Below are 14,782 nucleotides of genomic sequence, written 5' to 3'. Positions count from 1 at the left end.
CATTTTCTCTCTATCCTGTGTTACACATCACAGCATGAGGCGACGAATGTGTTTATTTGTCCAAATTACTGCCTTCCGTAACTTAAAAAGGAAGGTATTCGTGAAGCTGGGCAGTTTTGTAATTGGCCACGTGGCACATTTCTCGACAAGCAGCAAACATTTTCCAGTCCAGATGCTGAAGTCATCTCTGAGAACAGACTGATTGCCTTCTCTCCCGACACCCCGTCACCTCTCCCGGTGTCCAGCGTGTCTGAATTCTCTTTAAGGGCCTGAGATTCATTTCTGGTGACACTTACATTACAGGAGGAGAGATGAGAGGGTCATGTCAACAGAGACAAGCCCGGACTCTCGGCACTTAGCTCTTCTGACGAGGTATTTTTCCTTGAGGTTGATGCTACAAATGAAGTGCTGACCTGCGGTGTCAAGCAGTTGCATGTGGGAGCAGGAGTAGGAAGGAGAAAGTGCGAAGCTGGGGGCAGCTTTCCCCCCGTGTGTATGCGAAGAGTGCCAATAAGCTGTCAAATAACATTAAGGTTCAAAACATACAGCCTTCAATTTGATTTCGCTAAGATGCCGGCTGCTGCAGGGAGGGAACACAATCGATTCTGTTTTGACAGCTCTCAGTGTTCGCTAAGCAGCGAAAGTCTCCACTCTGTGCCTGACTGATAAAAGCTCACCTGATTTGCAACTTAAATAGAACCCCATCTGAGCTGGAAGGGAGGCTCTCATCCTCCCACCAGACCTCCCTCCCTTTTGCTCTTGGACTTCTTCCTTTTCCTCTTTCTCTCTTTCTCAGCACTTGTTAAATTTCTCTCCCTCTCACTGTCTCTCTTCTATACTTACAGGAAGAGTTTACACAGTCCCTAATACCTGCCAGGCATCGGGCTGTAGGCTTTTCTCAAAATGCCTTGTTTCATTCCCATGACATCCTTATAAAGTAGGTGGAATTGTGTCTATTTACAGATGAGAAAACAGATGTTCATCGTGATTAAGAGCCTGCCTGGGGTTGTACAGCTAGCAACTGGCAAGAGCTGGGGATTTAAGTCCAGACCTCTCTAACTGGAAAAGTCCCTGCTTTTTCCTTTTTCCTTTTGGGCTAGTTTTGGCCGTGCTGGGTCCTCAGTGCTGAGCGGGCTTCTCTAGGTGCAGCGAGCGGGGCCGGCTCCCCAGTTGCAGTGCTCGGGCGTCTCATTGCTGTGGCTTTTCTTGCTGCTGAGCATCCGAGGTGCACAAGCTTCCGTAGTTGCAGCTCCCAGGCTCTAGAGCGCAGGCTCAGTAGCTGTGGCTCACGGGCTTCGTTGCTCCGTGGTATGTGGGATCGTCCCGGATCAGGGATAGAACCCATCCATGTCTCCCCCCGCTGGCCTGCAGATTCTTAACCACTGGACCACCAGGGAAGCCTGGTTGCTGTTTTCATGACATCAGTGGTCCTGAGCACTGGGGGGACGTTAGTCAGCTGGGGAGCTCTAACAGCATCTGTACTTCGTCTCCAGCCCTGTATTTACTCAGTCTGGGGAGAGTCCCGGGCACAGAGTTGCTTTCCCCTTTATCCCCATCTCTCTTAGTGTACAACAGATGTGTGTGTTGAGGTAGGTAACGGAAAAGCCCCGAGGATGGTGGACTTCTTCTCCCATGCCTCTTCTGGGGGAGGACTCCTCCTTTGAGAAGCCGGTGGTGCAGGAAAGCTCAAGCGTGTCTCTGTCTTTTTGCCGCAGGTGGGCAAGTGGGAGAACCAGACCTTGAGCCTGAGGCATGCCGTGTGGCCCAGGTACAAGTCCTTCTCCGACTGTGAGCCGGACGACAACCATCTGAGCATCGTCACCCTCGAGGAGGCCCCCTTTGTCATCGTGGAAGACATTGACCCGCTGACGGAGACGTGTGTGAGGAACACCGTGCCGTGCCGGAAGTTTGTCAAGATCAAGTGAGTCTGGGGGTACGGTGGGTTGAACGTGCCCGATCGTGCCCAATCCTTTACAATGGCCTGTATCACTGATAACAACAGTACCTCTTGTTGTTGTTGTTCCATCGCTAAGTCGTGTCTGACTCTTTGCCACCCTACAGATAGCTGAGAAAAGAAGAGAAGCGAAAAGCAAGGGAGAAGGGGAAAGATATACCCAGGTGAATGCAGAGTCCCTAAGATTAGCAAGGAGAGCTAAGAAAGCCTTCCTACGTGAACAGTGCAAAGAAACAGAGGAAAACAAAGGAATGGGGAAAACCAGAGATCTCTTCAAGAAAATTAGAGATACCAACAGAACAATATCTCTAAAATAATAATGAAGTGTAATATAAAACATACTCTATTATAATAGATAAGATCAGATTAGATAAGAATAGATTTTTTTTAAGAGTAGAACTATACCAGCTGGTTTGCATTCATTTCATTTCCAACAACAGTAATGGGGGGGGGGGGGTTGTGGTTCTGCCCATTTTAAACACCATAAAAGCTGAGTTTACTGAAAGACTAAGAAGCGCATTCAAAGCCGCTCAGCTAGTAAATGAGAGAGACAGGACTCAAGCACTGGGCCATCTGACTCCACTGCCATATTCTTAACCATATGGTGAATCAACCCTCCCCTTCAGTCCTTCCTAAAATAATTATTTCTTTTGTTCTTTTCTGGTTGCTCCCTCCCCCAAACCATACCTTCCACTTCCTTCCACCTCCTTTCTAGTTTCCAGATCCACACTCCTCAGTATTTTCAAAACTTCTCTCCATACTGGGGTCAACATCTCCCTTCCAAGTGACTTTCTGATGTGAACCAGGTGGAACTGATCTCCTGGAGGTCTCCTTGGTCATCAGCAGCAAAGCCAGCATCACATCAAAGCTGCTTCTTTTATTATGATTAAAGAGAAACTGACAGTTAAATCAGAGCCTCTGGCAAAGGGCTCTCCCTAATCTATAAACCCTTTGGAGACTTGTAAAGTTTCATGGCTGAGTCCAAGATGCTGATTATAGTCTTTGTAATGCAAACATAAACACAAATACCACCCTGGTGGGGAATTCACAAAAGGACAAAGCCTGTAATTGGATGGAAATCTTTTTTTTTTTTTTCTGAGCATTTTGCGATTGCCTTCTTTCGCCTGGAAAATCCTGGCTTGTCTGTCCTTCAAGTCTGAAGCACTTCCTCCCCAAGCTGGGCTGGTTCTCCCTACTTCCACAGTACTGCATCTGTCTCTGTCTCTTAATTCACTCAGGCTGTTGTGATGAATTCCCACGAGAGGGTGGCTTAAATAACAGCCTCACAGTTCTGGAGGCGGGGAAGTCCACGGTCCAGGTGCCGGCAGGTCTGGTGTCTGATGGGGACCCTCTTGTTTGCACGTGGCTGTCTTCTTCTTGCCCGCTGCTTCTTATCAGGGCACTGCTTCCATTTAGAAAGGTTCCACTCTCACGACCTAATTGCCCCCCCGAAGCCCCACCTCCAGATAGCATCACAGCGGGGATCAGGGTTTCAATATAGGAATTTGAGAGGAGCATAAACATCCAGTCTGTAGCCCTCTCTTGTTTATCTGTCTCACTTGTTTTTGTGGTTTTAAGTGTGTCCATATTTTCCCCAGAGTATTAGCTTCTCTGGTGACTCAGACAGTAATGAATCTGCCCACAGTGCAGGAGACCTGGGTTCGATCTCTGGGTCAGGAAGATCCCCTCGAGAAAGAAATGGCAACCCACTCCAGTATTCTTGCCTGGAGAATTCCATGGAATTCCCTAAAGTCCATGGGGTGGCAAAAGAGATGGGCATGACTGAGCAACTGTTACTTTCACTGTCATTAGCTGTCTAAATGTAGGGAACGTGGCGTATTAAGCTGTGCCCTCAGTGACAAGCACAGAACGTGACACACAGTGTTGATGACGCCTGAACTGAGGAGCGAATGGATACTTTTCCTCCCACCTGCCAAATTCCAACCTCAGTTATTATTATATGAGATGCAAATCCCCACGGCTCAGTGCTTTGGATAAAGGTAATTTTTTAAAAATATGATTGCTAAATGTACGATGAAGGCGCATTTTGGTTTGGAGACATTTTTATCAATGAGTAACCTTTCTGGGGCTGAAATTCTGAATGGATTATTCAGTAAGTAATCATCGGCTTTTTTTGGAGTCATCAGCCTCTTCAGGGTTGAAATTCTGAAAAGATTAGTCAATAAATAAATACTCATGAAGCATAGTTTCTGTGTTAGTCACTGTGCTGGGCATGGGAGATGCATCAGTAAATAAGGACAAATCTTGCAGTCAAGGCCTGCACAAGTGTTAAAAAAAAACCCAACTCAGCCAATAAGGAAACAGAGCAGCTCTATATTAGGATAAACCCTGTGAAAGATGTGAGTAAGGTGGCGGCATCAGAGATAACTGGAGGTATGCGGGGCTCCTCCAGCTCGCGCAGGTAAGGCTTATGGGGATATATAAGGGAGGAGAGGGAGCCAAGCACGTGATGAATGAGGAAGAGCCAGCCAGGTAGAGGACAGGTGCAAAAGGCCTTGAGGGAAGAGAGAGATTGGCGAGTTTGGGAAACAGAAGGAAGTACTTGGAAGCAATGAGCTTGGGATGGGGGTGGGGGAATGATATTGGATCGGCCAAGAAGTTCGGTAGAGTGTTTCCATGGAAAAAAACCAAATGAACCCAATAGAAGGGATTACGTGGGAAAGTTGACAAAGGAGGTTTTGACTTCGGTGGGTGTTCTTTGAGCAGATGGACTGGGTCTTTGAACTTGTCCAGATGAAGAAAGCAGAGTAGCTGACACGAAGCAAAGAGTATAACCCCACTGGGGCACCTCCTTTATAATAACAATATCTCGTCTGCTTCAGTAAGGCCAGTCAGGCCCGGCCTCTTATGCTTCACACTCGATCATTGCAGTTTAAAGTCTTTAAAATCAGAAGCCTTGGAGCTGAAAGCAGTAGATCACCAAGTCCTGAGACACACGGTCTAGAGGAAATGAGCCTACAGATATATTACTGTCTTTAAAAGAATCGACTTTTCAACTGAACAATATAAACCGACTAACTGGTTCAAATTCACATTTTGTGGTGGTGTGGAAGGTGGTGGCTTGCAGTTTTTCTTTTCCCACTTGGTGACGTGAGAAGCTTACTGTGCTTCTAGGTGTCTTTGATTTACCTGAAAGCAATGGAAAATAACTAGGGTCCATTAATCCCACTGTAATACAGATTAAATCAATTGTATTTCCTAAAGATAACATCTTTGAGGCAGGGTGATTGGTTCCATTGAGAACTCCCATTAGACAACATGATTGTGTTCATTTTTCTTGGAGATATTCTTTCAGGGAAAGCCCTTTGGCTATCACTTCTGGCAAATGGTGGGATCTTGAGAACACAGATCAGTCTTCTAAAAAATCAGGTAGTAGGAAATGAGCTGAGAAACCGGACTTTTCTTCTAATCTGCTTTAGTTGAGTGTTAAGACATGAATAGAAAATTGAGGAACAATTATCTAATTTGATATGTAGGGATAAATGGCTATTTGTTGTTGCTCAGTAGCTTAGTTGTGTCCGACTCTTTGCAATACCATGGACTGCAACATGCTAGGCTTTCCTACCCTTCACCATCTCCCAGAGCTTGCCTAAATTCATCTCCACTGAGTCAGTGATGCCATCCAAGCCATCTCATCCTCTGTTGTGCCCTTCTACTCCTGCCTTCCTACTTTCCCAGCATCAGGGTCTTTTTCAGTGAGTCAGCTCTTCCCATTGGATGGCCAGAATTGGAGCTTCAGCTTCAGTATCAGTCCTTCCAATGAATATTCAAGATTGATTTCCTTTAGGATGGATTGGTTTGATCTCCTTACAGTCTAGGGGACTCTCAAGAGTCTTCTACAATACCACAGTTCAAAAGCATCAATTCTTTGGCATTCAGCCTTCTTTATGGTCCAGCTCTCACGTCCATACATGACTACTGGAAAAACCATAGCTTTGACTAGACACTTTCGTCAGCAAAATAATGTCTCCGCTTTTTAATATGCTGTCTAGGTTTGTCATAGCTTTTCTTCCAAGGAGCAAGCATTTTTTAATTTCATGGCTGTGGTCACCATCTGCAGTGATATTGGAGCCCAAGAAAGTAAAGTCTCTCACTGTTTCCATTGTTTCCCCATCTATTTGCCATAAAGTGATGGGACCAGATGCCATGATCTTAGTTTTTTGAATGTTGAGTTTTAAGCCACTTTTTCACTCTCCTCTTTCACTTTCATCAGGAGGCTGTTAAGTTCCTCTTCACTTTCTGCCATAAGTGTGGTGTCATCTGCATACCTGAGGTTGATATTTGTCCCAGAAATCTTGATCCCAGCTTGTGCTTCATCCAGCCCAGCATTTTGCATGATGTAGTTTACATATAAGTTAAATAAGCAGGGTGACAATATACAGCCTTAACATACTCCTTTCCCAATTTGGAACCAGTCCATTTTTCCATGTTTGGCTCTTGACCTCCATACAGGTTTCTCAGGATGCAGGTAAGGTGGTCTGGTATTCCCATCTCTTTAAGAATTATCCATAGTTTGTTGTGATCTACACAGTCAAAGGCTTTAGTGTAGTCAATGAAACAGAAGTTTTTCTGGAAATTCTTGCTTTTTCTGTGATCCAGTGTATGTTGGCAATCTAATATCTGGTTCCTCTGCCTTTTCTAAATCCAGCTTGAACATCTGGAACTTCTTGGTTCACATACTGTTGAAGCTTGGCTTGTAGAATTTTGAGCATTACTGTGCTAGCATGTGAGATGAGTGCAATTGTGTGGTAGTTTGAGCATTCTTTGGCATTGCCCTTCTTTGGGTTTACAGTGAAAACTGGTCTTTTCCGGTTCTGTGGCCACTGCTGAGTTTTCCAAATTTGCTGGCTTATTGAAAGCAGCACTTTCATAGCATCATCTTTTTTTTTTTTTTGCAATCTTTTTTTTTTTTTTAACTTTACAATGCTTTAATGGTTATGCCATACTTTGACATGAATCCGCCACGGGTGTACATGAGTTCCCAATCCTGAACTCCCCTCCTACCACCCTCCCCATATCATCTCTCTGGGTCATCCCAGTGCACCAGCCCCAAGTATCCTGTATCCTGTATCGAACCTAGACTGGCAATTCGTTTCTAACATGATAGTATACATGTTTCAATGCCATTCTCCCAAATCATCCCACCCTCTCCCTCTCCCACAGAGTCCAAAAGTCTGTTCTATACATCTGTGTCTCTTTTGCTGTCTCGCATACAGGGTTAGCATTACCATCTTTCTAAATTGCATATATATGTGTTAGTATACTGTATTGGTGTTTTTCTTTCTGGCTTACTTCACTCTGTATAATCGGCTCCAGTTTCGTCCACCTCATTAGAACTGATTCAAATGTATTCTTTTCAAATGGCTGAGTAATACTCCATTGTGTATATGTACCACAGCTTTCTTATCCATTCATCTGCTGATGGACATCTAGGTTGCTTCCATGTCCTGGCTATTATAAACAGTGCTGCAATGAACATTGGGGTATATGTGTCTCTTTCAATTCTGGTTTCCTCAGTGTGTATGCCCAGCAGTGGGATTGCTGGGTCATAAGGCAGTTCTCTTTCCAGTTTTTTAAGGAATCTCCACACTCTTCTCCATAGTGGCTGTACTAGTTTGCATTCCCACCAACAGTGTAAGAGGGTTCCCTTTTCTCCACACCCTCTCCAGCATTTATTGCTTGCAGATTTTTGGATTGCAGCCATTCTGACTGGTGTGAAATGGTACCTCATTGTGGTTTTGATTTGCATTTCTCTGATAATGAGTGATGTTGAGCATCTTTTCATGTGTTTGTTAGCCATCCGTATGTCTTCCTTGGAGAAGTGTCTATTTAGCTCTTTGGCCCATTTTTTGATTGGGTCATTTATTTTTCTGGAATTGAGCTGCATAAGTTGCTGATTTGAAATGGCTCAGCTGGAATTCCGTCACCTCCACTAGCTTTGTTCATAGTGATACTTCCTAAGGCCCACTTGACTGCACTCCAGGATGTCTGGCTCTAGGTGAGTGATCACACCATCATGGTTATCTGGGTCATTAAGATCCTCTTTGTATAGTTCTTCTGTGTATTCTTGCCACCTCTTCTTAATATCTTCTGCTTCTGTTAAGGCCATACTGTCTCTGTCCTTTATTGTGCTCATCTTTGCGTGAAATGTTCCCTTTATATCTCTAATTTTCTTAAAGAGCTCTCTAGTCTTTCCCATCTGTTGTTTTCCTCTATTTCTTTGCATTGATCACTGAGGGAGGCTTTCTTATCTCTCCTTGCTATTCTTTGGAACTCTGCATTCAGATGAATATATCTTTCTATTAAATGGCTATACTGGCAGTTAATCCCCTAAACTGTCAAATCACTGGTGAGAAGAGAGGGAATGTATTTTCAATCACTTATGTGAGAAGTACTTTAGATACTTTATTTGTCCAACTATTATGTAAGGTTGGTATCAGCTTTCTCCACGTACGAGTATGTAAATCAAAGTCTGTGAATGAAGAGGCCCGTCTGAATCTCCGTGCTTGTTAAGGGCAGACCCAGGATTTGAAATTCTGTCTGACTTGCAGGCGCATCCACTGGCCACACTGGGAAATGGTAGAGCCGAGAACTGATGATTCATTGGATCCCTCTCCCTGTATATGTTCTGATGAGTCTCCCTGTCTCCCGGGTAATGGCAGAGAACGGAGACTCTCAGATGTCTGGGTCGTTGTCACGCCCCCTCCACATGCACTCAAGGTCTGTGATAGAACCAGTGCGAGTCCCCACTGTGGTCTGTGTTCGCATCGTTTCCATGTTCAATCCAACTAGCGCACTTTCTGCTTGTCTTTTTCACTCCACGTCCCCAGGATCTCGTTCCCTGTCTTTACAGGGAGTAGCTACTCAGGGGTGCTTGTGGGGTGAAAATACATCAGTGACCACTGGGATCTAGAATGCACTAAGTGTTAGGGAACTTGGGGAATAATTAGCTTGGAGACTGACTGAGGTTCCCAGTGAGGTCAAAGAAGCAGCAAGGCCCCGATATGGCTGTCACCTTGAACCTTAAACCTTAACTCCTGTCCAGATTGTCCCAGGTGAAGCAAAAGACTAATAGAATAAGGGAAGAAGCAGAGAATGAAGGGGATACAGATGGAAAGAGGTGCTAAAGAGGCACTGATGCACAGCCTATAGTGGCCAAAGAGAAAAATAGAGAATTTGATATGGGCATGTTTTTCCAAGAGCCATAGATACCAAGAAGAAAATCATATTTGGACATGCCATTAATTGAATGTACTTAGGACATGCTTCTCTATTTATGGCAGTCGCAACTCCAGCTTGACCCTTTCTGCTCTGGGAAATTGGTGGAGAGAGGAAAGGTCCCTACTTCCTGTTGTATTACAGAATTAAGTCCCCCAACCATCCGTCATCTGTAAATATATGCGGTGTGGCCTCCCCCAGCCCCCAGGCTGAGGGCAGCAGGGCCCGAGCAGGTTGCCCAGCCTCAAGGCTGGAGAGTGAGGTCTCTGTGGTGGTTCTGGCTGGCAGATGCAAGTCAGTTGAGCAGAACTCAAAAACAGGATCGGCAGGGGCAGTGGAGAAGACAGCAGTTTAGGATGGGTGATCTGTGACCCTGAGATAAAGAAAACACTGGGGACGGGGAAGGTTTCATTCTGGAACTCACTTCCATTACTCAAAGTTAGACTGTCAAATCTACCCATATTCTTGGGTATAGATGTATACCAATGGTGCTTAATATGTGTGTGTGGTTAGCCAATTACGTATATGGTATATACTCACTCCAGACAACTTGGTGGGGGGACTAAAAATATGAAAAAAGAAAGACATGTCTTACCATTCAAAAATAGCTCTGCTTCCTATTTCATTGTTTTTCCATCCAACTACATCATAAGCTCATTTGTTTTTATATCGCTTTGACTATTCTGTATGTATCACTGTGTAACCTCCTTTTCTCATGTGATATGGAAACATAAGTATTTTCCTATGATGCTGTTAGAATTCTGTAAACATCATTTTAGTGCTTCGGCAACAGTTCATTTTAGTACTTAAGATGTGCCAACAATGGAATATTCAGGCAGCGCAGACCCCGTGACAGGCATATGTCAGCATCAGAGCCTCGTGCGAATCGAACGCCCCAGAGCAAGGTGGAGCCAAGTGCATTGCCCAGAGAGGTCCTGATCCTCCCACATGAGTTGTTAAAATAGTTTTTATTATCAATTAGGAAGACCTCAGTTTCCTCCCCCTTTTAAAAGCATTTCTGGTTTTGCTGTGGGTGTCCTTTGAGTATGACTTGGTCAAGTAAATAAAGCACAGTGGCTGGTACAAAGCAACAAGTGTAACCTGGGTAGGTTTGGATAGGTCTTAAGACAGCAATCAATGCCTTCTGTATTTTAATAGGGCTTTTTCCTGATGAAGGGCATTGCTATTTAATAGTGTCACTGTTTACCCTTCCTGCCATGTAGGGAAAATGTTATGAATGAGCCTTCATTTGACATATGACTCAATCAAGAAATATTAAGTTGATAGACTCAGGCACAGCGTAGACCCCAGGTCTCCTGATTCTTAGCTGAGAATTCCTAGTTTTCTTCAGCAAGGAAAGTGCCTTTCTTAAGGAGGTAAGGCACCCATTTTTCTCCCCTTTGGTTGCTAACCTCTATCTTTAGTGAAAGAATAAGGCAAAACTCTCCTTGCTCTGGTAATTTCATGTCTTCCTCTCCTCCATTTTTCACCGTTTTTTTTTTTTTTAAAGAATTCAGTTTAGATCAGATGACTAAACGGATCTAAAGCGGTTTGATGTCTTACAAGCTCTAAAAACTAAGAGGTAGTAATTCTCATCTGTACAATGGGGATCTGAATACTACCTAATTAAGAGAAATGTCATGAAGATTAATCCAAGAATTAATATGAAGCATTTATCACAGTGCCTAGCAAATAATAAATACTCAGTAAACATTACATGTTGTCACAATTACTGTCATCATTAGGAACACTTTCTGTTTCTGCGGTCATACACCTACTGCTTGTCCTTGGAAAAGCCACTTCCTCATTTTAAGCCTCAATTTCCCGTGTGAAAAATGGCGGAACAGTGTAGATGATGACCGTGAGCACATTTCCCACGACTCACCCTCTGCCGTCCCGGGGTTGTCTCTGCAGCAATTCGACCAACGAAGGCATGAACGTTAAAAAGTGCTGCAAGGGCTTCTGCATCGATATCCTCAAGAAGCTTTCCAGAACGGTGAAGTTCACCTATGACCTTTACCTGGTGACCAACGGGAAGCACGGCAAAAAAGTGAACAACGTGTGGAATGGGATGATTGGGGAGGTGAGTCCCCCTCCACCCCCGGGGCCCTCGGGGCGGCGGGAAGGATGGGCACAGATGGCTCTCTTTTCGGCCTTCCGTCCAGGTGGTCTACCATCGGGCGGTCATGGCTGTCGGCTCGCTCACCATCAACGAGGAGCGTTCCGAAGTGGTGGATTTCTCTGTGCCCTTCGTGGAGACGGGAATCAGCGTCATGGTTTCCAGAAGTAACGGCACCGTCTCACCTTCTGCTTTTCTAGGTATGTGAACTTCATAGCCACTGTTGCCTTCCTGTCGGGAGTCAGCTATTCTGTCTTGTTTGCTCAAATGACAGGACCAGTTAGGACCTTGTTCAGTTCCGTTTAACCACATGAGCATATTGAAAGCGTCTTGCATTTGAATTATCCCGATTTTTCCACCGGTTAACATCTTTCATTTATCTTTAACTTGGAAATAGCCGCTAAAAATACAATCACATATTCCGATACTGCCCTTGATGGTGTAGAATATAGATTAGGAGATATATTGCTTAGAGCCTTGAAAGCATTTAAAAAATAAACCTGTCGGCCCACAGTTAATTTAAGTCAGCTCATAAACTTTTATTTAGCAGCCACATACCCATCCTCCATCCCTCATTAGAATGACAGTCATTTATTTACTGGATGTGAGAGTAAAAATAATGATGACTGTGCGATGATTTATACCAGGACTCCGACAAACAAAACAGAAGCGGTCTGAAGAGGATATACCATTTTAAAATTAATGGAATCATATTTTAAATGTGACTATCCTTTAAAGCTGAATGGTTTATAAGGGAGGAAATTCTTCTTACTCTCCTTTTAACTACCTCATAAATTTATGTTTTTAAGTTAAAGGTTTGTGCTTTTTAAACCAATTTTTTTCTATCATCTAGTTTTCTTTAGCACCTATGCTTTCAGTAGCCTGGCTGGTGTAGATGAAACTGCATGGGACGTAGCCAAGCATTTTAAATCTTTTCTTTAAAGGAAATCATTGTGCTGAATGTTTTGTCATCATAAATAGGTTTTGAAAGTGGCTGTCTTAAAGATCATAGGGTTCAGATTAACTTCCCCTTGGCATTCCCATATAACCTTCCAGATTTGGAAAGGTTGAGACAAACACTGACACCGTAAGAAAACTGCATGAGAAAGAGAAAACAGATTAGGGTCAAGTGGGCTTCCCCGGTGATTCATGCAGTAAAGAATCCGCCTGCAATGCAGGAGACCCAGGTTTGATCCCTGGGTCGAGAAGATTCTCTGGAGAAGGGCATGGCTACCCACTCCAGTACTCTTGCCTGGAGAATCCCATGGACAGAGGAGCCTGGTGGGCTACAGTCTGTGGGATCACAAAGAGCTGGACACTAACACTTCCACTTTACTTTCTAGGGTTAAGTGAATTTCTTACATTTTTTTCAAAAAAAAAGCTTTATTAGAGAACTGAAATGCAGATGAGGACCAATTTGTGGACACTAGCCCCTAGCCCCTAATCTTACCCTTCCACTGTCTTTATTCATATGTGGTGTTAGCATCTGTGCTTCATTCTCTTGAGTGAAATATTGACTAACAGGATTCTGGATACTGCCTGACTCACAGACACATACGGATTTACTGTTTTCATTTTTGATAATCCACTTAAGCTGTTGAAATCCTTACCACTCACTGGATTTGATTTTGCATTCACCTCAATTTTTGTAACCTTTGTTGGAGTAACATGGACCTTGACAAATACACACCTCATTAGGTTCCTTTTGGGCCTTGTCTGATATGGACCAGACAGTAAAGAATCTGCCTGCAATGCACGAGGCATGAGTTTGATCCCTGGGTCAGGAAGGTCCCTGGAGAAGGGAATGGCAACCCACTCCAATATTCTTGCCTGGAGAATTCCACGGACAGAGGAGTCTGGTGGGCTACAGTCCATGGGATCACAAAGAGTTGAACATGACTGAGCGATTAACACTTTTTCACTTTCTGATATGGCTAGTGATGCCCATATCTTAATAAAGGAGCCTCAATGTATCATGAAAAATACTACTCACTGACATTGACAACATGAGCAGACTGTTCGTAGTTATCAGATATACTCTCACATTAGTCACCCTAATCATTTTCTCACTACTCCCTGTTGGATCCTTTAACAGAAATCTTGGGCCCTGGAGGTTAAGAAAGGGTTGGAGGAAGGGATTTCATGAAAGAAATGGAAAGAGATCTGTTTCTTATCACGAACTATCCATTCATCTCCTTAGTGAGCTACAGAGAAATTTTGATCCACTTCAATCAAAGAGGAAAAAAAAATATATCAACTGATTTGCCTTGTAAATATGGGTCACTGATATTGAATCTGGTCTCAACCCAGTTTCCCTAGATTTTTATCTTTACCTGCATTAGTAGAACATTTCCGTAAAAGTCAAGTATTTTTGCTCAACTTAAATAAATCTCTTTTCCACCCCACTCTTCCTACTGCACCTTAAAAGATAAATTGTAAGCAGAGGAATCTGTTTTCAATGCTGTTTTTACACAGTAGGCTTAATATTCTTCCTAGTCACCAAATTGCATCCCTATTCGATTGACTTGCACCCCCTCATTTACGGTCATTATCTGCAGGTTTTGAAAGCCATAATGAACCATGCTAAGCTACATTTTTCCATTCACTGGCTCAGTCATCTGGAAGAGCCAAACATTCGCAATCTGATTGCATTGCTCTTCATTATTTCCTATTCTCTCTCCTCCGAAAACTCCATTAACTCACATCGGAAACACTTGTAGGTAATGCCTCTGAGCTTTTGTGTGAAAATGTAACCAGTGACTCTTCAAGGACAAAGATGACATCTCTCGCAATGTTTCCATTCAGTTAGCTCTAAAGACTTTCCAAGAAGGTTAGCATCTTTGATCCACAGACATACTGAGCTGGAGTCTCTTCTGGATTAAAGTTCCTTCACAGACAGATGTTGAATCTGTTTTAAGCCAGTAGAGAAAGTAATCCAGAGTTATCTCAAAATATTTCTGGGTCACATCGTAGGCCCAACAGATGGCAGCTCTTGACTGCCCTGTGTGCTCAGCCACTCAGTCAAGTCCAACTCTCCGCGGCCCCATGGGCTGTAGCTGCCAGGCTCCTCTGTCCATGGCATTCTCCAGGCAAGAATACTGGAGTGAGTTGCCTACACCAGGGATTGAGGATCAAACCCACGTCTCTTGCGTCTCCTGCATTGGCAGGCGGATTCTTTACCATTAGTGCCACCTGGGAAGCCCCACCATTGTTCTAATGATTTGCTTTGTTGTGGTGTGTGAGTGTGTGTGTGTGTGTGTGTGTGTGTGTGTGTGTGGTGTATGGAAATAGCCATCCCTTCATGGGTACCTGAAACCAGAATTCTACAGCAGAATCTGTCATGCTCATTAGTCAAGTGACAGATGTCATCACTTCGAAGTGAGAAAACATCTGGGATAAGCTGTTTGATCATTTTCCATCTGATTTTCTGAACAGTTTAGTGATTGGGACATATCAGGGGCCCTATGAAG

General features: G+C 43.9%; 1 protein-coding gene across 2 annotated transcripts in view; it reads left to right on the top strand.

Annotated features, from left to right (window-relative positions):
• The window catches only part of GRIN2A (glutamate ionotropic receptor NMDA type subunit 2A), a 433,676-nt gene that overhangs the window by 335,451 nt on the left and 83,443 nt on the right, over positions 1 to 14,782 (top strand). For both annotated transcript variants that reach the window (XM_069569483.1, XM_069569485.1), the window contains 3 exons: positions 1,716 to 1,921; positions 11,108 to 11,276; positions 11,359 to 11,512. In XM_069569483.1, coding sequence (XP_069425584.1) covers positions 1,716 to 1,921; positions 11,108 to 11,276; positions 11,359 to 11,512 — 529 coding nt within the window. The remainder of the gene's footprint in view (positions 1 to 1,715; positions 1,922 to 11,107; positions 11,277 to 11,358; positions 11,513 to 14,782) is intronic.

Source organism: Ovis canadensis, chromosome 24 (genome assembly GCF_042477335.2).
Source record: "Ovis canadensis isolate MfBH-ARS-UI-01 breed Bighorn chromosome 24, ARS-UI_OviCan_v2, whole genome shotgun sequence".
NCBI classification, from domain to species: domain Eukaryota; kingdom Metazoa; phylum Chordata; class Mammalia; order Artiodactyla; family Bovidae; genus Ovis; species Ovis canadensis.
The sequence above is the reverse complement of the archived record's forward strand: the minus strand, read 5'-3'. Positions and strand labels throughout refer to the sequence as shown.